The sequence below is a fragment of the Macrotis lagotis genome, chromosome 1, assembly GCF_037893015.1.
Source record: "Macrotis lagotis isolate mMagLag1 chromosome 1, bilby.v1.9.chrom.fasta, whole genome shotgun sequence".
NCBI lineage: Eukaryota > Metazoa > Chordata > Mammalia > Peramelemorphia > Peramelidae > Macrotis > Macrotis lagotis.
The window spans coordinates 375,904,047-375,929,183 of NC_133658.1; the positions used below are offsets into that span (position 1 = coordinate 375,904,047).

Sequence of the window (25,137 nt, forward strand, 5' to 3'; positions counted from 1 at the left end):
TTATACAGTTTAATTCCCTTCACAAATTATATATAACCTTCTTAATAAACTTCTTTATGGAAAGGAACTCATCTTTTTGCCCCATCTCATCATAGTTCTTTGCACCTAATGGACTTTGTTTTTTAATTAAAATGACTTAATGAAATCTATAGAGGTCTTGACAGTTAATGAGTTTTTCAGATCATAAAGTATCTCTGGTCCCTAAATCCTCTATTTATTCAGATTAATATTTTTCATTTGTTCAATCAAAGGACGAGAATAAGGAAAAAGGAATTACTGTTACATGGTGAATTTTACTTCAAAGTTTATCTAAATAGAGTGACTTCCCAAAAAAAGCACACACATAAAAATAAGTTGCACACTGAATCAATAATTTCACATTTTTTTTTAATTTAGTAAAATCAGAATCATCATTTTAGGCAAAACAAAAATTCCTTGATTTTTTGCATTATTAATACCTAGTCCATAAAATCTACAAAAGAAAATAAAAAAATTTCTCCATATAGCTACACACTTTACAGACTTCAAAAGCACCTACTTGAAATGTAGTTGAAAAATATGTATTCACATGAGAACTGAAACCATAAATTACTGCAAAAATGGAAATTACTTCCTTTACAGAATTCTCATTATTTTAGCATGTTGTCCATACTAATTTCCATAAATAAAAATCCCTTATTTCTCTTTTCAAATATACCTGAGAATCTTTTAATTTCAATAAAAAAACACAAAATGGAACTATAAATACACATATCCATTAATACTTTGTGTTATTAGGGCAGCTTAAGTTATCACAATTACAAAAGGCTTTTGAAGTACTGAGTGTCCCAAAGTTTAAGTGCAGTTTTAAGTTACTAAATCTTAAAATGTCACTAAAACTTTCGGGATACCTAGAATTATTACTTATGAAATTAGTAGCAATGGACTATTTTGTCAGAGAAATATAAATGAAGTATTGGTACAATGAATCATATTTTCATCCACAAATTGATGCTTATTAGAAATAATCTTATAATTGAAAATAATGTTCAACAGCCTTTTGGGGGGGGTGTTTAAGGGGTAGTTGAAAATTGTACTTTATTATTATTATTAAGGAAACACCTTTATTGTTGAGGACACTGTGTCTGAGTTGGTTTGGAAGACACATATAGGGTTGGGTATGTTTTCTTAAAAGTTTTTCTCTCAGGTTTGCTTGCAGTTTCTTTTCCCTCTTTGGCTTCTGTTTGGAGCTTCGATTCAGCAGCTAATAACCTACAGGCAGCAAAGTATCCATGCTAAATTCCAATTATTTATGAAAAAGAAAGTTTGAAATAAAAATTCTACTATAAAGGACTGCAGTGACTCAGCTTTTATACTCCCTCACACATTAAAAACAAAGAGGATTCTTATACCATTAAAAAGGTGCAGTCATTGTTTCACTTAGAGGAATATTTTTACATTTTTGCTTCTCATTTAAAAGGTTACTAATTTTTTTTATTTTAAATGTCATCCTAGATTGAGAACTAGAAGAGCCTTATGTTACTTAGTTCAATAAACTTCACAGATAAGGAAAGGAAGCCCTAACAAATAAAGTGATTTATCTAATGTCACAAAACCACTGGGTAGCAGAGTTAGGTCCTCTAATTTAAAATCCAGCACTATCTCCTCTTTATAAATCAATAATTTACCAGTCATGAACAAATCTAACAATCAGACTGTAAAGAACAAGAAAACAACAAAAAGAAAATCAGCTTAATCATAAGAATATTCACCATCAGTATTCTGTGTAGAAGAGATTCAAACTAAAATCAAAGAATCACAAAGGAATCCTAAACTTTTGTGGCTGTGACCAAAAAATAATATTGAGTATACTATATAAGCTTTTGATAATTGAATGCACATGCGAAGAAAGCCATGATTAGTGGATTTTAGAACTTGTAAATGATAGACACCATTACCACCATGTTGATTCTTTTTAACAAGTTTGTCAGTTTTATGAGTTAAGCATGCAAGACAGGAAATACCAAATAAGCCTGAATTTTATATTGATTTAAAATTGCTCTAGTATCATATTAAAATATAATAGTTAAGTATAATAATAATAATAATAATTTTAAAAGTTCTAATTTAGCAAGTGGTCACAAAAAAGGTATTTGGGGATTTTTTATGAACTTGAAAAATCTTATGTGCTACATAAATATGACATAAATATGCAGCCCATCTAACTTTAAGTAGCTGTTCGTTTAAACAAATTTATCAAACTCATAAAGGACTGACAAAAAGGCAAAAGGAAAAGCAGCAAAGATTCTAAGAGATCCCACATAAACATACAGAAATCAAGCATATTTATAACAATAGAGCACAGACATAGAAAAGTTAAGCTTAATTTGATGAATTGCCTTTAGCAATATCTAGAACATGAAGTCTCAGATATTGTTTATTAAAATTATTTCTGGCTTTGAAATTGTCAGTTATATATTCTGTACCTTACAGGTAACAATTGCCAATGAAGCAACTTGTACATGACTTGTGAAACATTCAGAGAAAGGAATATTAGAACACTTTATCTTGTAAATGCTATAAATAAGAGACATCCCAATATAAAAGTTACAACACTGAGATTACACAGTTGCAGAACAATGAAGAATCAGTCATAAGTTTCAAAATTGCTAAACTTGTGTCCAATTAATTTTCAATCTTTTAACATTAAACTAGTTCCATAAGCAAAATAAATGACTTTAAATGTTTTTATTGAAACCAAAGAGACTATAGTTTTTATCTACTCTTTACTAATGTTTGGATCCATCCTTCTTTACATTCAATAGACTTTGAATAAACACTGCCTGATTAAAAGAAGATTAAGATAAAAAAGATTAAGTCCTTACTATTAGAAGGAGTGTCTCATTTCACTTTTGTAAAATAATTTTCTCTTTGTTTTCTCCACTCATCTAGGACAGTTGTACTTTAAAATTTCCTGAACAGGAAACCTTGTAGCACAAAAGTCAATTCTACCATTTCTTCATTATTCTTTCCCTTCCTTCTCCTTCCATAGTCCCTTCTCTCAAATTCCTTCAATTATACCTTTCCTTTTTCTTCTGGGTAACACCCTGGTTCAACCTTAGTAGACTATAGCATTCATACACTAACTTCACACCAGAAGTAGGACTGTAGAAGTAAATAACCTCCACTGGACACAGTTCCTTTTCACTAGTTTGACACTTCTATTCTTCTCTTCTCACTCAGACTTTATCACCCAAACTTTCTTAGTTAATTCTTTTATATTATTAACCCTTTCCACTAACTTGCTCTTACTCACTTCAGAAACTCCTTTTTCCAAAACCAATCTCTTTTTTGCTTCTCAAGGTAACTAGGTCCTTAAAATGACATTTCCTACAGACATAGACATGTTGGTAAGACCCACATTTAATCATGGAGAGAACTTTCTTGAAGGTTCTTAAATTCAAAAACTGACAACTTATTCAGGATTAAATCAAAGGATAAAACAATTTTCTCCCAGATTAAGTTTCTTATGACATGCTCTTTTAGAAAGAAGGCAGATAAAATATCCCCTCATGACTACTATTAAACTAGGAAAAGTAGCATATTCATTCAAAGAACATGTTAGTAAATTTACTGTGATGTTTCTATATTTCAAAAACAAAATCTTGTTATATGAAAAAGGAAATTCTAAATTTATGAGGGCTCCACTGCTTAAGAGTCTTTTCTATCTGAGATCATTTTAGTCTTTTTTAGAGTTTTGGGAAAGTTGAAAGGAGGCAGGTGAAGCTGAAGGATCACGCTACATGCAATACTAAGAAAACAGACAAAGAAACGGAGAGCACAGGTCATGCAGCGAAAAAAAACAGATGATGGTGCCTGTCCACTGCCTTGAGAAGACACTAGAGAGGCTACTGACCTGGAAGAATTAGTAGCATTGCCACTTTTTTCATGTAAAGCTTCTGTGCTGGAAGGAATGCCAATGATTTTCACACACTTCTTTTCCTTCAGAGGTTGTTCAGATGGGGTTTGGGAGAGAGGGAGAATCACAGCTGAATTTCCAGAATTCTCTGATGGAACTTGGTTTTCTCCTCCTAGAATACTTGCAGAGGAGTTGGTCTCCCTGTTGGAGGCTAAATTAGAAGAGTCTTCTAGGGCAGTGCTAGTAGTAGCCACATCTTCAGAAAGACGAACATCCAGAGGCAACTTTTCACGCTTTCTTTTATGTACAGATATTTCAGCTGGTTCTGAGAAGAAAAATATTTCAAATAGGTTAAAATAATAAGGTTTAAATATTCCAAATGCCACTAATGTACATTATTATTTTTTAAATATTCTCACTGTCAATGTATGTTTATTAGAAATCCGTGCTACTGTTGGTGTAGCTGTGAACTCATCCAACCCTTCTGGAGAGCTATTTGGAACTATGCCCAGAGGGCAACAAAAATGTGCATACCTTTGACCCAGCAATACCACTACTGGGTCTATACCTTGAAGAGATGAGGAAAAAGGGTAAAAACATTACTTGTACAAAAATATTTATAGCAGCCCTGTTTGTGGTGGCAAAGAATTGGAAATCCAGTAAATATCCTTCAATTGGGGAATGGGTTAGCAAACTGTGGTATATGTATGTCATGGAACACTATTGCTCTATTAGAAACCAGGGGCGGGGATGGGATTTCAGGGAAGCCTGGAGGGATTTGCATGAACTGATGCTGAGTGAGATGAGCAGAACCAGAAAAACACTGTACACCCTAACAGCAACATGGGGGTGATGATCAACCTTGAAGGACTTGCTCATTCCACCAGTGCAATAATCAAGAACAATTTTGGGCTGTCTGCAAAGAAGAGTGCCAGCTGTATCCAGATAAGGAGCTGTGGAGTTTGAACAAAGTTCAAGAACTATTCCCTTTAATTTAGAAAGAAACAGATATCTTATTGTCTGATCTTGTCACCTCTTAGACTTCTCTTCTTTAAGGATATGATTTCTCTCTCATCACACCCAATTTGGATCAAGGTACAACATGGAAACAAAGTAAAGACTGACAGAGTGCTTTCTGTGGGGGGGGGGGGAGGGAAGCAAGATGGGGGGAAAATTGTAAAACTCAAATATCTTTAATAAAAAATAATTTAAAAAAAAAGAAATTCATGCTAGATACTGGGAAGACACAAAGACAAGACACAATTCCTACCCTCAAAGACTTAACAAAGTCACAAAACAGTTTAAAAGATACTTTATCATCTTGTTATCTTTTTTTCCATAGCTTCAAATTCTGATCTCCCAGATCTGTTCCAAATGCTAACATTTGACAACTTTCTGGGTATGATGTAACCAAGTTGACAGTCAAGGAATATCACATCTTCAAATAACTAAAACTGAAGGATGTCAAAAGGGACGGAAAAGATGGATGCATAGTGGATATGAAGAGACAGTCAGATTTACCAGTGAAAGCACTATACAAAAATGGCAAAAAGGAATCAGAGACATGTATCGCTAAAAGTATAAGTCAAAGTATACTGTGAGAGTGAAGAACAACCAATAAATAGCCATTTATGTCACAGGGGCAACATAATATTAAGAGATCTTGAAGAATGCTATTAGTATACCTGGTGATTCACCTGTTGAGGTAACAGGCAGAACAAAGAAGTTGACATATCAGGAGAGCTATTATTTTAAAAATATACATCCAATTTGCGTAAACTTGAGCAGTGAAGTGGGCATGTTTTAAAGGAAAATGCTTTCTGAACATAATGAAAATCTTTGAAAAAATCATAATAAAATTCAAAAATTTAGAAGTAGAATTATTCCCAAGCTTCTTATCTACACAGAATTTTTTTCAACAAATACCATAAATTTATCATCAATAACTTCAATGTAAATGTGCAATGGCAAGTGCTTTTTCTAAAATAAAATAAATCTAATTTAAAGTATAACCCTATAGGGAGATTATATTAAAGAAACAAAAAAAAAAAGTAAAAATATTAAAGTCAGTATCTTCTGATCATAGTCTTTACAAAACTATATGAATTATATGTAGTCTATTTTGGGTAAAAAACGTTCATATAATCATTAGTAGGGATATAGTTGAAAACCACTATTTTCAAATTTGCTCGGTATATATTTTCTTTTAAATTATATGACTTACATACCTTCGGGTTCATATTTCATTTTCAGTTCATCTAGTTTAATTCTCAGGTTCATATTTTCACTTTGGAAAAGCTGGAGATGTCTTTCATTTGCAAAAAGCTTTCTCTCTACTTCCAAAACCCGCTGGCTTTCATATAATGCTTTCATCCGCTGTAACGATAGCTCATCTCTAACCTTTTCAATCTCTTTGCTATGGGGAAAAAAATGATTAATCACTTTAAAACAAGTAAATGTTGTTAAGGAATCCATTTGATGTTTTAAAATACAAAATGTTACATGGCATCAAATTATGAGTCTTTAAAAAAATTAAGCTTAATTTAGTTTCATTTACTACTTCCCCATGAAAACAACTGTTATTTTTTTACAAGTCACTTAATAGAGTGTCATTTGAAGTCAAATCAACCTAAATTGTATTATTTTTCATGAAAATTTCTCATTAGAAAAACGGCTTAAAATCAAAACAGGTATCAGAGAAGGGGAAGACACAACATAACATCTGTTTTTATTGTAAAAATTCCTTGAAGTTTAAAATGAAGGAAATAATTTTAGCCTTTTAGACAACATAAAATAATTCAGAAAGAAGTTTTTGACATTTCATCCAAAGTATTGTTCCATTGTGACAGAAATTTTAAAACTGAATTTAGAGAAAGTTAAAACCATGGCTTTGGTCACATTAATATTTGCTTATTTTTTTTCTTTACAACTTTCAATCTTATTTTTAGCTGTCAACATCAGAAACAAATGAAAAAAAAATTGGTATTTCTTACATCCTACCTACCTCTAATACTTACTTTGAGTTTTCAAGCTTCATTTGAAGTAAATCAATATAATATGTGTTATCCTCAGGAGTACATGAGCTATTAGAGGGTTTGGATTCCATGCTTTCATACAAATTCTGAAGAAAAGAACCATAACCATCACAAAATATACAACAATGTCCAATACTGACTTCTAAAATTGAATAGAAATATGTTTTAGGAATTATGATTTTATTTTTCCTTCATGGTACCCCACATATGGAAAATTGAGAGAGTAGCACTTGAATAATAGTTAAAATTGAATTAATTTCATCTGATGATTAAAAGTTTATTGTAGAATTAATGTGCTATCTATTGAAATCAGAAGAAAAGATTCTAAGCCAATAAATATCTGCTTTAAAGTTTTATATTTAAAAAATCAAAATGTTTCATTTTGGTTAGTAACCTGTTTCAAAGGTGTTAGACATACCTTAAATTTCTCTAGTTGCTTTATTTTCACTAAAAGATTTTCTACTTCACCATTCTTCTGTTCTAACATAGCCTGCAAGCGTTCCAGTTGCTCAAATTCTGTTTGTGACCCTTTCATCTGTAGCAGTGTGGCAATTTGTAACTAGAAACATGAAAAAGTCTTGATAAGCTAAATAAAATAATCCAGAAATCAATATCTATTCACACACACACACACACACACACACACACACACACACACACATATATCTGCTCTATTGGCAATGCTTCAGTCCATTTGTGAAAATAAATGCAATTGCATGCCATATGCATAAAAAATATAAAGCAGTGGGAGGCAAGGGAAGGGGGGGAAGCTGGATAGAGTACCAACCCTGGAGTCAGGGGGGCCTGAGTTTAAATCTAGTCTCAGACACTTAATAATTACCTAGTTGTGTGACCTACAGCAAGTCACTTAACCCCACTGCCTTGTAAAAACTAAAAAAAAAAAAAAAAGATATAAAGCAAAAACGAAAATAGTGATCAAAAGAATTCAAAATATTTTCATGCCAATCTAATGTTTTATTCTTTTTTTTAAACAAAGACTTTCTAATGACTTAAGAAATTTTTAAAATTTCAATTAAAGGACAGCAATTAAAAAGAAATTAAGATCTACCAAAAATATTTAAAAACATCTAGGACCCCTAGGGATAAGGTGGGTTGGTTTAGATTGGTAAGAAAATTCTCTTCTCCCTCTATAACTTCTTACCTACTTTCCCCTCTTACTACCCTTCATCTTCTGCCCCTGACCCCAGCACTACTTTAAGGAAGAAGAATTTCGAGAGTGATTGATCAACAGGCAGGGATGATAAAATCAAGGAATCCCAGATTATATACCTGTATCCTGCTATCTATCTAATCATGAGTCTTTAGCATAACACCTGCAATTTGACTTATTATAAATACTTCAATGCCATGAAAACTTGTAATGCGCACATCTACATGCTTCAACAAAGATGACATATATACATAGGTGTATGTGTGTATATAAATATATATGTATAAAGTGGAATTATTCATATAAGTTTCAACAGAGCCATATATATTATAAATGAAGAACAACAGACTTTTGCTAACTGACTTTAGGAGTACAACAACCATCTATAACTTTGTTTCAAACATGTTAAAACTTTGGAATGCTACCCAATTAAAAGTTAGAGATTTTCTAAATAAGAGAGTAGGAAATGAGGGTAGGGGAAAAAGAGGGAAGAGGGTTTTATGTCTTCTCTGCATTGGTCTTTTTTCTTGAAAGATTATATTTGTATATATTTCTCTATATCAGCATCAAAGACAATTACAAATAAATGCTTGATGACGATTCCAAACCTTCATTCTTTGCATCTGTTCTTTATTAAATATGTGTTGTTTTTGAAGAGACTGATATTTGACTTTCATACTGATCAACTGTCGTTCCATTTCTGCCCTGCGATCTTCCACCTGCAAAATATCACTTTTTAAATACTTTCTTGAATTGTAGAAAAGATGTACTGTTCTTTCATTATTCAAATTCTAAGTACCTCTGCAAACAATGAGTTGCCTTTACTGTTGGGGTCCAAGGCCTGCTGCAATGCTTGGTCCAATTGTGTTTGTAGATCCTGATTAGTTACACGAGCTTTCTAAATTAAAGAAGAAAACTTAAACAATATCTGTTAATTCAAAAACAAAGCAAAGACTAGAAATAGAGGTCAGTGAAAATATAATACCTCTAATGCATTAAAGTATGAAACAACTTCTTTCTCTCGGTCTTCTTTTTCCCCTTGAAGGCATTCTAGTTGGTGTTGTAAGTTATTATTAGTAAGTTCTAGTTGTTCTTGTCTGTACTGTAGCTCATTCACTTTTTCTTCAAGATTGGCCTATTCAAAATGGGGGAAAAAAATAAAAAAAACTTTGAAAGCTGTTTTCATAAACAAATTTTTAATTAGTTGCTCTTCAGGTCATCCCACATTTTAGTAAAAAAAAAAATCACATTATGAAACACAATGGATAGATTGATGGTTCAGTTTCAAGAAGACACTTAATAGTTCTATGACCCTAAGTAAGTCATTTAACCTCTCAACTTCATTTCCCTCATCTGTAAAATAAAGGACTTGGACTTGATGGCGTTCAGGAGATCCCTTCCATTGTTCAACTGATGATCCTATGAAAAGGAAAATGGACAAAGCATGGGACCAAAATCACCCTAATTTCCTAGCTGGGAACCAATAGTAAGTATTAAAGGCTTTCTGAGAATTTGTTTTTTCTTTAAAAAAAAAAAGTTTCATTGATGCCTTTTATTATTATATATATGAAAGACCCACTCCTGCCCCCACCCTCAATTTGACCTCTTCTGACAAATAATAATTAGGCAAAAACACCTGGTACAATGACAATTTAATACAACACATTTTCTTAGATATCTCCATTTTCTCTCTCATTGTTGGGAGATAATATTTCTTTGTTTTTTAGCACTGTCAGTTACTCAGGACAAATTTCTTTTAGAGATCTTTTCATTTGTATACTATTATAATCACTATGATCTAAGTTTTCTTGGTTCTAACCTGGCATTTGTCATTTTTCCCAATTTTCTGGGAATCAGATAAAATCTCATAGCTATTTTAATTGACATTTTTTTTTTAGAGTAGTGACTTGGAGCATGTTTAGCAATGTTTCCAAATAGTCATTTATATTTTTCAGTTTTCTTTTGTAAATTCATATACTTTGAATTTATCTGAGATTAGTTCCTAATGTTAATAGACTTTTGTCAATCCTCAATATATTAACTATCAGACATCAATTAGCTGATGTAGATTGTTTTAAGTACCTTATTTTCTTCTTTCTTTTTATTCTTTTTTACAGGGGATGGCTTACTGAGAAAGGAGTAAAAAGGAAAGATAAGTTCAGAAATGAATAATGTGAAAAATGCAAAAACAATAAAACTTAAAAATTCTTAAGAGAATTAAAAAAAATAATTCTCCCCCAACCAAAGGTGTGGAAGGTACCTGAATTATTATTATTTATTTTTTCTATTTGACATTTTTATTTTTAGTTTATTTATTCATTTTAGCATAAGATGCAAGTTTAAACTAGATGTACATTTAAACTGCTTTCAAGTTTCCCTAGCAGTCGAACCCAGTAGTTTTGATGCTGACTACTTTATAATATAATTTGATGTTTGCTAATGTTATCCATCCTTTAGTTATGATTTTTCTTATTATTACATGGAGAACTTTTGTTTTAAATGAATTTTATTTTTTCTAGTTCTATAAGTTAATTTAAGTAGCAAATTCATTTTAATATTGGCCCAGCCCCCAAAATAAGCAATGAATCTCTCTCCAATTCCTGAAGTCTCTATTTCTGCAAAGTATTTTATAACTGTAGTTACACAAATCTTGTACATGTGTTAATGGGGTAAATCACAGACATTTTATGAATTTTATCTCTCTCTGTAAATTTAGAATTTCTGCTGGTAATCAAATCACAGGGTAGGATTTAAGGATGCAAACTTTATGGCTAACAATTTTCAATTTCAACAGTTTTAGACTTGAAATATAATTCTAATCTTTGTCATAATATTCATCATCCACCAGTATTAAATAACTCTGTATTTCATGAGGAGGGACTAGTCACTAGAGCATAAGCATTCCATTAAATTTAAAATTAAAATATGTCCTAGGGCTTCAAAAAGACGGCATAGCATTTTCTAACGAGATTAATAAAAGTTAGATCAATAACTATCTCATCTTGAAAGCTAGCTCATTTACTTTAAAAGACAGAAAAGGACTATCATACCATAAAAGATAACTCAAACAAAAGAATCCGGAAATTGTAAGCCATAAATCCATACCTTTACACTTTCCAATTCAGTTATCTCAACTTGAAGACTCAGCATTTCTGAAGACATGGTTTCATGTACCCGCTCAGACATTATCCGCAATTCTTCTGATTTAGCAGATAAGATATCCTTCTGATGCTCTACTTTGTGTTTCAATTGTTTTTCATTTAGTCGGGCTTCATCTAACTCAGTCTTCAACTTTTCCAACTTAAAAAAAAAGCAATTGATATAAAAAGTAATCAAGTCATTATAGGTAATTGTGGGAATTGTAGTTGGGAAAAGTATTATATTTACATAACAAAGGCTAAATTATAATTTGTAATGAAATCCTTCTAAAATGTATCACACAATTACAAGCTTCAGTAAGCCAAATATAGTGGAAATAATTTGACATTTTTCGAATTCAATTTTTTTCAATTCACAAAAAATCTATTTTTTCTTCCTCCTATCTCTTTCAAAATTTTTTTGGGGAAAGCAGATGTATCAAATATGCATTAAACTATAGTCAAGCTAAGCAAATTCCCACCTTGGTCATGCCCCCCAAAACATGTCTCATTCTCTCATTCTGAGTGCACTATTTCTGTCAGGAGGTAAGTAACATGCTCCATCACGAGTCCTCTGGAATCATGTTTGGTCAGTGAGTTGATAAGAGTTCTCAAGTCTTGGGGCAGCTAGGTGGCGCAGTGGATATAGCACCAGCTCTGGAGTCAGGAGTACCTGAGTTTAAATCTGGCCTCAGACACGTAATAATTACCTAGCTGTGTGGACTTGGGTAAGCCACTTAACCCCATTGCCTTGCAAAAACTTTAAAAAAAAAAGAGTTCTCAAGTCTTTTTAATAGTTTGCCTTTATGTTTTTTTTCTTTTTTTTAGGTTTTTGCAAGGCAAATGGGGTTAAGTGGCTTGCCCAAGGCCACACAGCTAGGCAATTATTAAGTGTCTGAGACCGGATTTGAACCCAGGTACTCCTGACTCCAAGGCCGGTGCTTTATCCACTACACCACCTAGCCACCCCTGTTTGCCTTTATGTTATTGGATAAATTGTTTTCCTGATTCTGCTTATTTCACTCTGCACCAGTTTATACAAATCTTCTCAGAATGCTTTGAAACCATATCCTTCATTTTCATCACATTCATATCATAATTTGTTCAGCCACTCCCCAGTTGGGGGAAATACTCCTTTTGTTTACAGTTCTATAATACTACAAAAAATAGTTGGTTTTTTACATATAGGTCCTTATTCTATTTATTTGGTGTCTTTGGGATATAACCTATTATGCATTTATTGGGTCAATGGAATGCAGAGTTAGAGACATTTTTTTGTAAATTGCTTCCCAGAGTGGCTATAGATTTCTTCTTCAAAGGAGGGTAGGAGGATCGTCTGACCAACGGTCAAGTGAACGAAACATACTCATTTAGATGATTTTTCCTCCAAGAGAAAAAACACTGTTATATTATGCTGATTATGTTTGTTAAATGACATATCCTCTTTTCTAATTTGGTTATTACTTGCTTTAAACAATGAATAAATATTAAGCATTTTGCTGATGTTATTTTAAAAAGTCAGATTCCCCAATAAGGGTCTGGCAACCAAGATACATAAGGAATTAATACAAAGATATCAAGAGTCATTCTCTAATAAACATGATGCTAAAGGAAGCAAACAATTCTCAAAAGAAAAATGGGAAAATACTAACAATTATGTGAAAGACTGTTCCAAAAGACTAAATGAGAAATACAAACAGAAATAACTCTTAAAGCTTCACCTCTCCCCTCGAAGTAAAAACTCAAAATGATTTTAAAAAAATGGAAATAAATCTGTGTTAGATAAAGTGTAGAAAGACAGATATACTAATATATTGATAGTGGAGTTGTAAATTGGTCCAAACATTCTGGAAAGTATTTTGGAATTATGTGAAAAAGTGATGAGGTCCAAAAAGATCCCATGCACACCAAAAAATTCACAAGCAGAACTTTTTTGTAGTAACAAAAAACTGTAAGCAAGTATATGTCCTTTAATTAGAGAATGGTAAAACAAATTGTAGCACATGAATAATGGGATATTATTGCCCCATAAGAAACAATGAATATGAAAAATTTGTTTGAGGTTTGAAGACATATGACCTGATGCAGAGTGAAGTTAGAAATAGGAAAATACCATACATAAAACCTTCAACAATAATGGAAAGAACCAAAACAATGAAACTGAACACCATCTAATTTATAATGACCAAAGTCATCCTTGTATCTCCCTTCCATCTTTGCACAAAAGTTTGGGTCAATTGGTGTGGAACATTGCATATACTGTCACAGTCAGCTGATATGTTGATTGACTTTGTTGCATTTTTTTTCCTTTCACTATTCTTGTTACAAGGAAGGCATGGTTGAATGCAAATGGGAAGAGAGAGAGGGAGAGAGAGAGAGAGAGAGAGAGAAATCTGGAAAAGAATGTGACATAACAGTAGACACAAATAAAAGTTTGAAAAAAATGAAATCCCCAAACCTTGTTTTTAAGTTCATTCACTTCCTGTCCATGGCTCCTTGATAGCTGTTCTTCCAATTTATCCAGCTGCAATTTTTGCTGCTGTCTAATGGCATCACATTCAGAGTTTAAACTTTCCAACATTCGATTTTTAAGTTCAACTTCTCGCTGAAGAGTAAATTTTTCTTGTTCATAATTCTAGGGGAAAGATTCAATTACAATACAAGTATAGTTAAACTAATTTATTACAATGATATATTTTTCTCCTACCATTGCTCTGTAAGTGGAAAACCAATTAGGATGATGCAGTTTTGTGAGATTAAAAATAGGTACTAAATTCAAATTCTGACTCTGCTATAAATTACTTTGCTATGCCTCAATGATCTCATCTCTGTGCTTAAAATGATATTTGCACTATATATCTCAGTTGTTTTAAGAATGGAATATAATGTATATTAAGTGACATAAAGCTATACAGAAAATGTCAGTTATTATAATAGGTGATGTATGAGTTTGTGAGAACCTTGACAGTAAGAATTAAAAAGAGGACAAGAAAAGTATTTTGGAAAAAAAAGACCAACAAGAAAAAATAAAGTCAGTGACAACAAAAATGACTGAGTAAAAGAGGAGATATTGGAAAAATAGTCCATTTAGACCTCTCAAATATGATTTATAAACAGTTCAGAGTTATAAAGGCCCTCAGACGTCACTGAGTGTAAAGTTCCTTCTTCCTAATGAAGGTCAGGGAAAATTACAAAATCCTAATTGAAGTCACGCATGAGGTTAATTAAAATCAGGAGTGGAACTAAAACATAAGACTTCTGCATAAGCTGGGTAAATAAGACATTATTCCTAAACATTCAAAACTGAGGGGGGGGGTGTAAAAGAATTGAGCTAGAGAGAAAGATGTGAGAGGCACTATGGCTTGGAAAGCCAAACTCTTGAAGAGCTGGATTTACAAGCCATTTCTAATATTACTGGTTTCACAATAGGCAGGTGAGTTACTTAACCTCTCAGTGCCCCAAGTATTACAATAGTTACTAATCTGCATTCCTAGAGAAAGTTTACTATGGAATCAACTACCAAAAAAAAAAAAAAAGACCCAAAAACCAAAAAACCACAGGATCAGTATTCTATTCTACTTCTCCCCAAAAAATGTGATTGGCATGAACACAAAAGGGAAAATATAGAAACTGTAAGAAAATATCTGGTCAATGAAAAAAACTGTAAAAATAGAACAGCACAAGGCCAAGGACCTAATTTTGGAAATTACCAACAGTTAAGAGATGAGAGAAAAAATAGTAAAACAGGAAAGATCTTAAGTAAATTTCCAATTTTCATTTCACTCAGTGGTATATTCACCTCTCCTTTTTTGCCTATGGAGTTAGGTGATGCAGTGGATAAAAGCACTGGCTTTGGAGTCAGAAGCACAGGAATTCGAATCTGGCCTCTGACACTAGACATGCTAGCTGTGTAACCTTGGGCAAGTCACTTAACCCTGACCGCCTCACATCCAGGTTCATGCCTGGTCACTGAACTCAGATTGCTCTGGAAGAGGAGGTGAGGCTGGTGACTTAGCAAAGCACCCCTTCACTCAAATTCAATTTATGTGCTTGTCATAATATCACCTCCCTGAGGTCATGGTCTTTGAAAATCAAAGACAAACATTATGTCTGGATTAATATCCCAAATGATGAAGACAAAGGTAGTCCTTCTTAAAACAAAAAACCAAAAATCCTCAATAAATGCTCTTTAAAAATGAATAAAAATGAGGTTATTTTACCAGCAATGTCTGAAAACAATCTAACCAAACTAAATTAAATGTAAAGAACCAACCTGCACATGTAGAAAACTCTAGATCTTATTCTTCCCTCCACCCTAAATGTAGGTACTTTTCAAAGCTCTTTTTTTTTTAAAACGCTGTGTCTGTTTCTGAATTTTCCCAAGTGGAACGATCCCATCGTAAAGATCAGATCTCTTTTTTTTGGGGGGGGGGTTGATTTTTTTTTTGCAAGACAATGGGGTTAAGTGACTTGCTCAAGGTTACATGGCTGAATAATTATTAAGTATCTAAGGCTGGATTTGAACTCAGGTCCTCTTGACTCCAATGCGAGTGCTCTATCTACTATGTCACTAGCTGCCCCCCAAATCTTTTTTTTTATGATGAAATTGACCATAAAAGAAAAAATAACTAATTTCACTGCTAGAAAATAAAAAACCTTCTAACATCAAAAAAAATCTTCCTTGTAAATCACAGAATTTCATAGCTGAGAGGGATCTCTGTGGCAATCTAGTCCAAATAAAGAATCCAACCTCTGTTGTGGTCATTATTTCACTTCTCATTTTATCCAATTGGTTCTGCAGTTCATTTTGGCTCTCCAGTAACAGTAAACCATACTGTGCTGCTTTCATTCGCTCTTCCTCAGCCTCTTTGAGTTGACGACGAAGGTTCAAAACTAACTCAGACTCCATTTTATTTCTCTGCCTTCAATCTATGAGGAAAAAAACAATGGCAAATAAGTTAGCGTTTATACATGATTTAACAAAAAATAAATAAAAATGGCAATGTGAAATTAGAATTTCTATGTGAAAATTGAATAATTATTTCCTGAACTGTTAATAATAAAAATTAGCTTTTTTTACTTGTGTTTTTGAGCTAAAAACTCAAGCACAAAAAGTGGTTTTATTAAATTTAATAGAAAAGAAGATTAAATGTTATAACCTTCATTAAGCATTATAATTAAAAAGGAAATTGAGAATCAAAAAAAGTTTCATATTTAAATAGTGAGCTTGTTCCTGAATTTGAATAAAGTTTACATTATAATTCAAGGAACCTTATGTTCCTAGTAATTTCAAAACACAGCAATGTTAACTTTACAGTTGCATAAGTTTGCTTCATTAAAAACAGACCCACTAGATTAGATCCAATTTAAATTTTCAAAAGACAAGGTTTAAACGTACAGCTTTATTTTTATATTTCCTTTAACTCTCACCTTTCAAATTTTATTTACTATTTTTTAAAAAAGAACTAAACAGCTTTTGTCTTAGAGCAAATGGTTCAGACCACCAAATCAACCTTCCTTTCCCCACTGGCTTTTCTGGGTTTCAAGTTTGCCAAAGCAGTTCTAAAATGTTCATTCTAAGGGGGAAGAAGGTGAAGAAGGGTAGGAATGAGTCAAAGAAATGCAAATCCTTCCAAAATTCCATTAGAGAAGCTTAATATGTAGTTAGATAGAAAACTGTCCAAGTGGATTTATGTCAAAAGTATTACACCTTCCTTTTAAAAAAAATTGTAATCTATTTTTCCAATTACCTGCAATGATAATTTTCAACAATCATTTTCTTTAAATTTCACTTTTTTTTCTCTCTCTCTCTCCCCTTTCCCTCTCTTCTCCCCCCTAACAGAATGTAATCTAATATGGGTTATACATGCATAACATAAATCCATATTAATCATGTTTATACCTTCAAATCTTCCCTTTCCACAGTGATAAATGAAATGCCAGTAACCCAAAGCCCATCATATCTAAATATTTAATTTAATATGCATCCATACATTCGTACTAGGTCCTTCCTGTAAAATGTCACTCTGCTACTACTATGGCAAGTTGTTCATCTCTCCGGGCCTCTATTTCTTCAGACATAAAATGTATTTATTGGTCTGCATGTCTTCTAAAGTCTCTTCCAGTGCCTTTTTTTTGGGGGGGGGGAACAGAGAGGGGGAGGGAATGGGGTTATGAGGAATAGGAGAATCAATGCCTGTGATTTAAGTGACATAAGAAATTCTTTGTGTGAAAATTTCTTCAGATAGGCAATTCTTCTGTAAGAAGAGTAGAAGGGCTTAAGTGGGTACAGAGACTGAGAAGCTTGTGTGTCTATAAACACAGTTAATATGTATAGAAGCAACCTTGAACCTATGTTTTGCTATTGTTCCAGTCTGGCTTCAGTATTATCTACTATTCCCTACTGCCTTCTCATGCTAAGGATTCTAAATTTACTTCTATCAAGAAGCATGGAGTGAGTTACCTATATAGTTACAATTTTTTATCATTATGGAAGACTCCTCAAGATGGAGTTTAACTCAATTTATAATTCCTCCTGCATAAAGTCCCTTTCCCCATATACAATTGTAGCTCACAATTCATTACTGATTGCCACACAACAGTCCTGTGAGGAGGGTACCAAGAAGGGAAAGGAAGCAACTTGCCCAGAGACCTACAGAGAACAAGAACCAATATTTTAACAGATTTTCAAATGGAAGAGGGATTCAATTTGTTGTGATTAGCCTCCAAGAGGCAAAGCAAAAGTGGAGGAAGTTGCAGGAGCCAGAGCTGTCCAAAAGCGGAAAGGTGGTGAATTTCCCATTTGATCTGCAGTTGAATCCCACATGTGTGACCTTCCCCACTGGGATGTGAGCTCCTTAAGAGCAAGGCCTGTCTTCACTTTTCTGATTCTGCACCCACTCAGAAATTGTTGGGAGTGTGGTAAGGGTAAATTAAACTCCATTGTTCTTCAGCTGCATTTGATTCTGCAAGACCCCATTTGGGATTTTTTGGGCCAAAGATCCTGGAATGGTTTTACCATTTCCAATCTCCAGCTTATTTTACAGATATGGAAACTGAAGCAAACAGGGTTAAGGAACTTGTTTGGGGTCACAGAGATAATACACGTCTAAGGCATAATTTGATCTCAGATCTAAAGATGCCAGGCCCATCTAAGTCGTGGTTCCCTCCCCTCCCTAAATTCTAAAGATTTTTTTAAAATTAAAGATTTTATTTATTTTGAGTTTTACAAGTTTTTTTCCCCAATCTTACTTCCCTCCCCCCACGGAAAGCAATCTGTCAGTCTTTACTTTGTTTCCATGTTGTCCATTGATCCAAACTGAACGTGATGAGAAAGAAATTATATCCTGAAGAAACATATCTAAGGATTTTTTTAACTAAAAACAACAGCTTTACTCCCAGTCTCTCTCTTCCACCCCCCCCCTCCACAGGGGCATCGGGACAAGTTGAATTCCATTATCACTTGAATATCGGCTGAAATACTCTTTTTGAGCCTCAGTTTCCTCTACTGTAAACTGGAGGGGAGGAGCCAGAGCCCTGGGGGCTCCTGACGTCATTAACTGACCCGCCCCTCCTCCCACAGGCCTCCTTGTCGCCGCGCCCCCCCACCTTTGCCCTGCTCCTCGCAGTGCCCCCTCCCCACCTCCTCCCGGGTGAGAAGGAAAGCGTCCGTGCCCGCCCCCCGGTGCCCGGCGCCGCACTCACCCACCCGCTCCGGGAAGGCACCGTGGGGGCAGCGCCAAGCCTATTTGAATTCAGCTCCCGGGATGACTCGCTCTTCTCGCGAGAGCCGCGACCGGCCGGAAGAAGACGCGGGCGACTGCGCAAGCGTGATGGGGTTCAGTCGCAGGCGGCGGGCCGTCTGCGCATGCGTCCTCGTCTCCCCTTCCCTAAGGGAGGCTCTCGCCATTTATTTTTAATATTGTGAATTGTACTGATGGAGGTTTCTTTGATCAGAAGTCGGTTTTAAAGCATCCCTGTAGCACCAGTCATGGAGCTAAACTTTTAGAGCTTAGGAACGGACTTAAAAGCAATGGAGCCCATGTCTCTTCTTCCTCGAGGAGGGAAACTGAGGCCCAGAGAGGTTTCTTTTCTTTTTTTTTTCTTAGGCTCATTTTCTTAGAGAAGTTAATTTTCTTTTTTTCCCCTTAGGTTCACTTTATTTTTTTTAAATTTTTTTTAGGTTTTTGCAAGGCAAATGGAGTTAAGTGGCTTGCCCAAGGCCACACGGCTAGGTAATTATTAAGTGTCTGAGGTCGGATTTGAACCCAGGTACTCCTGACTCCAGGGCCGGTGCTTTATCCACTACACAACCTAGCCTCCCCTCTTTTTTTTTTCCTTGGAGAGGTTCATTTTCTTTTTTTTCTTAGAGATTCATTTTCTTTTTTTCATAGATTCGTTTTCTTTTTTTCATAGAGAGGTTCATTTTCTTTTTTTTCTTAGATTCATTTTCTTTTTTTTCCTAGAGAGGTTCATTTTCTTTTTTTTCTTAGAGATTCATTTTCTTATTTTTTTCATAGAGAGATTCATTTTCTTTTTTTTCTGATTCATTTTCTTTTTTTTTTCATAGAGGTTCATTTTCTTTTTTTTTTTTTCCTTAGCTTCATTTTCTTTTTTTTTTTTCTTAGAAAGTTCCTTTTCTTGCTTGGGTCACACAATGTACTCTGAAGTAAGATACCAACCAAAGACTTCCTGACTTGACTGTCCATACTGCCACGGTGCTTCTCCAAAGGGAATATTCAGCTTAAATCATATCACCCGGACATGTCCTAACATTAAATAATAGCTCACGTTTATATCAAGCTTACTATATGCTAGGCACTGTGCTAAGTCCTTTACAATTTTTATCTCATTTGATCTTCCATATAAAGAAAAAAGGCAAACGGTGACTTGCTTAGGATCACATAGCTAATAAGTGTTTGAAACTGAATTTGAATTCAAGTCAGCCTGACTCCAGACCCAGAGCTTTATCCAGCATCTGTCTCTGGTGCTGGCTGACTGAGGCTTCTTTCTATGCATTTGGACCTCTCCACCTCCTATTGTCTCTCAAGAGTTAGAACCTATATGGATAAGTGTAATAACCTCTCCCCAATAAGAAACAGTCTCCTGGTCATGGTTGAATTATTTGGGGCCAGAGGATAATCAAATTTTGGTTCAGTTCACCAGCTCTTGGTCTGAAAATAGAACTTTTTATTCAAAATTTTTTTATTTCAGAATTTTATTTCAGAAACTTTTTATTCAGAAATGAAGAAATACTGGACTGGGAGTCAGGAGACATGGATTCTGGTACTGTCAGCTACTGATTCTCCAGATGACTTCATCCTGTTTGTGGTAGAGAAATGAACCATAGATTAGGAACTCAAAGGTCTGTCTTTGAATACCAGCTTTATTTCCACTTTAGTTAAGCCTCTGGACTTTAGTTTTCTCAACTTTCATAACAATAATATTGATGTTTATATGTGTGTATATATATACACATATATATGTGTATATATATATATGTATATATATATATATATATATATATATATATATCACTTTTCTCAAGTATAAGTTGTAAATAACACATTCTACAGACTGGAAAACCAGAGCTCTATCCAGTGATCTGTCCAACATCTGGCAGATAACAGGTGCTTTATAAATATTATTCAACATCAGTAAGGCAGTTTTCTGATGACAGGTATTCTGATTACAAAGCCCAGAACTTGATACACTGTATTACAGCCTCTAAAACAGGAAAGGCATAGTGTAAAACGAGAAAATTGGAACAAGTAAACTCTTATATAGCCTTCCATTTCTAAAGCTTTTTCTCCTTAAGCAAGTCACTTTCTCTCTTTGAACTCCATTTTCTTTATAAAATTAAGATATCCTAAGCCCTTTTTTCAACCCTGATTTTCTGACATGGTATTTTTTTTCTGGGTTAATTAAGCATCCTCACAGGATGTTTCTGGCAGGATTTAGGGTCTGTACTTTGTTAAATATGCATTGTCTCAGGCACTATGCTAAGATCTGGATTATAGTAAGCCACACAGTCCCTGTCTTGAAAAAATTCATTATTCTACAAGTCTACATTCTTGAATCTGTCTTCCACTCTGTTATCAAAGTGATCTTTCTAAGGTACAAATGTAACCATGTCATCTCTTTTCTCCAAAAGCAAACATAAAAATCCTTTTTTCCCCAAAAGGTAGCATTCTTCTTACCTTTCCAGGATTATTATACTTTACATTCTATAACGGATTCTGTGATCTCATGACCCTGGCCTTATGGCTGTTCCTCTTATAAGTTGCTCCATATCCTGATTCTAGTTATTTCTCTGGCTATCTCCCATGCACAGAATGGTCTTGTTCCCTATCTCTTCCTCCTGGCTTCCCTGGCTTTCAAGTTCCAATTAAATTTCCACCTTTTACAGGAAGCCTGTCCCAATCCCTCACAATTCTAGTTCCCTCTCTCTGTTGATAATTTCCATTTTACCTTGTACATAGTTGTTATATACAGTTGTTACAACTTTTCATCCTTCTCTAGACTGTAAGTTCATCGAGGACAGGAACTGACTTGATATCCCCAGTGGTTACTACAGAACCCAGCATATGTTTCTCGATGCATGAATGGAGACAATACACAAAGAGGGAATGGAATGGAGAGGTAGATGAAAAGATAGAGGACACATTCCTGCATGGTTTGGAGCTGGTGGCCCAGAACCTATCTGGGCAAGATAAAGAAAAGTCACTTAGCACAAGGGTGATTCCTAGGACAGAGTCTGAATTTCTGGTGAGAAGATGGGAATGAAGGTCAGAAGTATATATATAAATATATATAAATATATTTGAAATATAAATGTCAGTTTTATGATCATCTTATTTGTACATTTTCAATAGTGTTTGGATTAGAATGGTCCTGGGAGATGTGTTCTTCTATTGTTCTCGTATGTATTTGTGGAATGATGCAAAGATTGATAAAATAACTTCTTTGTGTTAATTGAATAAGTATTGAAATGTAAACTCATTTGTCATAGTCTCACTGAAAGTCCATTGGAACAATTTCACTAACATCCAAGACAATTAGATGATATCATCATGCTTCTATGTTGTTTTTATTTCTTTTTCTTGGTTTCATGTTTTGCAAGCTTTTTTGTTCCATAGAGCTTGGAAATTATGAGTATTTCCTATGCCAACATCTATTAAATTGTTAAATTGCTATAAATTGCTATAAATTAGATTTATTATTTAATTATTTGTTATCATAATTTTTGTTGCTGATATTGATGTTATTCCTGCTATTTGGATAAAGTGATGGGACAACTACAGTTAACATATTTTTTTTTTATCAAAGCAGGCTTTTTGTCCTAGATGATTAGAATAAAAGATACATTGATTCTCTCATGCAGTACATTTAGCCAGTATCATGAAATAGAAGCTTTCAAGAGCCCTGGACACAGGAAAGGTAGTTTCAGAGGAATACTTAGCAAGTAAGATTTTTTAATATCTCAGAATCTGATAGGATTTAAGTTGGATGTATTGATCAATACCTGTAATTTGGCTTTTGGGAGGCAACGACTAGTGGATTCTGAACTTCTATAGAACTAAAGCTAATAATATACGAGGAAGGGCCTGGCACAAGGACTGCACTTTTTTCAGTGGAGCAAGTCTAAGCTTTCCTGCTGAACAATAATGGGAGGCTGCCTGGGGTCTTTGCTTCCCTTCCAACCCAGGTAAGATAGAAAGATTCAGTCTCAAAAAACAAAAATTTAGCAGATTGTTCAGTCAGCAAGATTCATTTGCACTTATTTGATCCAATTTGACAACTGAGCTCAGTATTCAAATATCTTAGAGCTTTCACGGGCCTTATCTGTTTCTGAGCCTGTTTGTGGGGTTGACAGGATATATAGATACAGATGTTGAACAGGCACCTGGAAATCACTGAACCACCATATGGGAACATAAACTAAAAGAGATCTAAGAGTAATTTAGTCCAACCTTTAATTTCTACAAATGAGGAAACTAAGGTCTAGGTGTAGGTCTAGCACTTAAGAAAGGTCAGGGATTGAGCAATTTGGGAATCATCTGACTAGAGATGCTACTGGAAACCACCAGAGAAGATGAGATCACAGAGGAAGAGTTTGTGGAGAGAACAATAAGATAGTGTGTTATAGTGAAAAGTTGCTAGCTTTGGAGACAGACACTCTTGGGTTCATTTTCTATCTGTGAGACAATGAGAGCACTAACTCTCAAATGCTTAGTTCAAATCTCTCTTCTATAATCTGACTGGAGAATCTCTAATATAGTTTCCTTTTAGAAACAAGAACAAGACAATAGCATAAATCATGCAAAAAACCATATCATATGTTTTGGGTCATGACCAATGCAGGAATGTTTTATTTGTCTATGCATATTTGTTACTAGGATTTTTCCTTTCTTTGGGGGAAAGGTACATTGGAAGAGAGAGAGAGAAGGTATTTTTTTGATTAATTGAAAATAAAAGAACCAAAGAAATCATAATAGCCACAAGAACTTAAAAACATTTTATATGTTATGCTAATAGTAAATTCTGACCATACAGAGAATACTTTTTGTTTTTTATTATTATATTTATTTTTATTTTTGTACAATTGATTTTTTCATACATACTAAAATATTCCTGTTTAAGAGTAAACATAATACCCCATCCCCACCAAAAACTTAGACCCTCATGAGCAATAAAGTAAAGGAAAGAGAAAAAATAAAAATAAAAATTTGAAAAAATAATAATAATAATGGGGTAGCCAGGTGGCTCATTGGACAGAGCACCAGCTCTGGATTCAGGAGCACCCGAGCTCAAATCTAGCCTCAGACACCCAACAATCACCCAGCTATGTGACCTTGGGCAAGTCATCCCAACCCCGTTGCCCTGCAAAACCCAATAATAATAATAATAATAATAATAATAATAATAATAATAATAATAATAATATTATGACGACAACAACAACAACAACAATAATAATAAATGTGCCTCAGTCTGTGTTCCAACACCACTAGCTCTGTTGCGGGTGGATCACATTATTTTTTTTTTTAGATTTTTGTTTCAAGGCAATGGGGTTAAGTGGCTTGCCCAAGGCCACACGGCTAGGTAATTATTAAGTGTCTGAGGTCGGATTTGAACCCAGGTACTCCAAGGCCAGTTCTCTATCCACTGTGCTACCTAGCTGCCTCGATCACATTCTTTATAAGTCCATCACAAAAGCTACTTCCATATTTTTCCACTTTTGCCATTACTGATCTCAACTCCCTCCATTCGTACTTCCCTATTATCATACACTAAATTTTCTCTCTCCTTTCACTCTGTCCCTCTTTTTAGACGTGCTGAGGGGTAGCTGAGAGGCACAGCAGACTGATCACTGGTCCTGGGGCCAAGAGGCCCCAAGCCCACATATCACCCCTAAGGCCCAGCAACCAGTTGGCCCTGTGGTCCCAGACAGGCCATGCAATCCCAGCCCCTTACAAGAAGTAAAAAAGAAAATGTGTTATATCTGACCACTCTCCCCCATGATCCACCCTCTCCTCCATCACTCACATCCCCCTTTCCCCCATCCCTCTTCTCTTCTTCTTACTCTAGATGTCTATACCCCATTTAGTATATATGCTGTTGCCTCTCCTAGCCACCTCTGATGAGAGTGAAGTTTCCTTCACCTCCCCCCCCACGTCCCCTTTCCATATCATTGCAATAGTTCATTGTAATAAAATAAAAAATCTTATTGTATGAAATATCTTAGCCTATTCCACCTGTCCTTTCTCTTACTCCCATTACATTTCCCTTTTATCCATTGACTCCATTTTTACAATATATTATATTTTCAAATTCAGCTCTCTCCTGTGCTTCATCTATAAAAGCTCCTTCCCCCTGCTCTATTAAATGAGAAGT

General features: G+C 34.4%; 1 protein-coding gene across 4 annotated transcripts; it reads right to left on the reverse strand.

The window, feature by feature from the left end:
- Positions 1 to 406: 406 nt before the first annotated feature.
- Positions 407 to 19,037, reverse strand: SPDL1 (spindle apparatus coiled-coil protein 1). 4 transcript variants are annotated; one of them, XM_074212455.1, is made up of 12 exons: positions 18,946 to 19,031; positions 15,992 to 16,170; positions 13,700 to 13,876; positions 11,210 to 11,404; positions 9,090 to 9,239; positions 8,904 to 9,002; positions 8,713 to 8,823; positions 7,352 to 7,492; positions 6,916 to 7,019; positions 6,127 to 6,314; positions 3,896 to 4,223; positions 407 to 1,251 (listed from the first exon to the last, which is right to left on the reverse strand). In XM_074212455.1, the coding sequence occupies exons 2-12, from the start codon at positions 16,148 to 16,150 to the stop codon at positions 1,104 to 1,106; spliced, it is 1,800 nt and encodes a 599-aa protein (XP_074068556.1). In that variant the 5' UTR covers positions 16,151 to 16,170; positions 18,946 to 19,031; the 3' UTR covers positions 407 to 1,103. The 4 variants fall into 4 exon arrangements, with proteins under 4 accessions (XP_074068556.1, XP_074068554.1, XP_074068553.1 ...); XM_074212453.1 differs by lacking the exon at positions 407 to 1,251 and having other exon boundaries at positions 1,261 to 4,223; positions 18,950 to 19,037; XM_074212452.1 differs by lacking the exon at positions 407 to 1,251 and having other exon boundaries at positions 1,261 to 4,223.
- Positions 19,038 to 25,137: the final 6,100 nt, after the last annotated feature.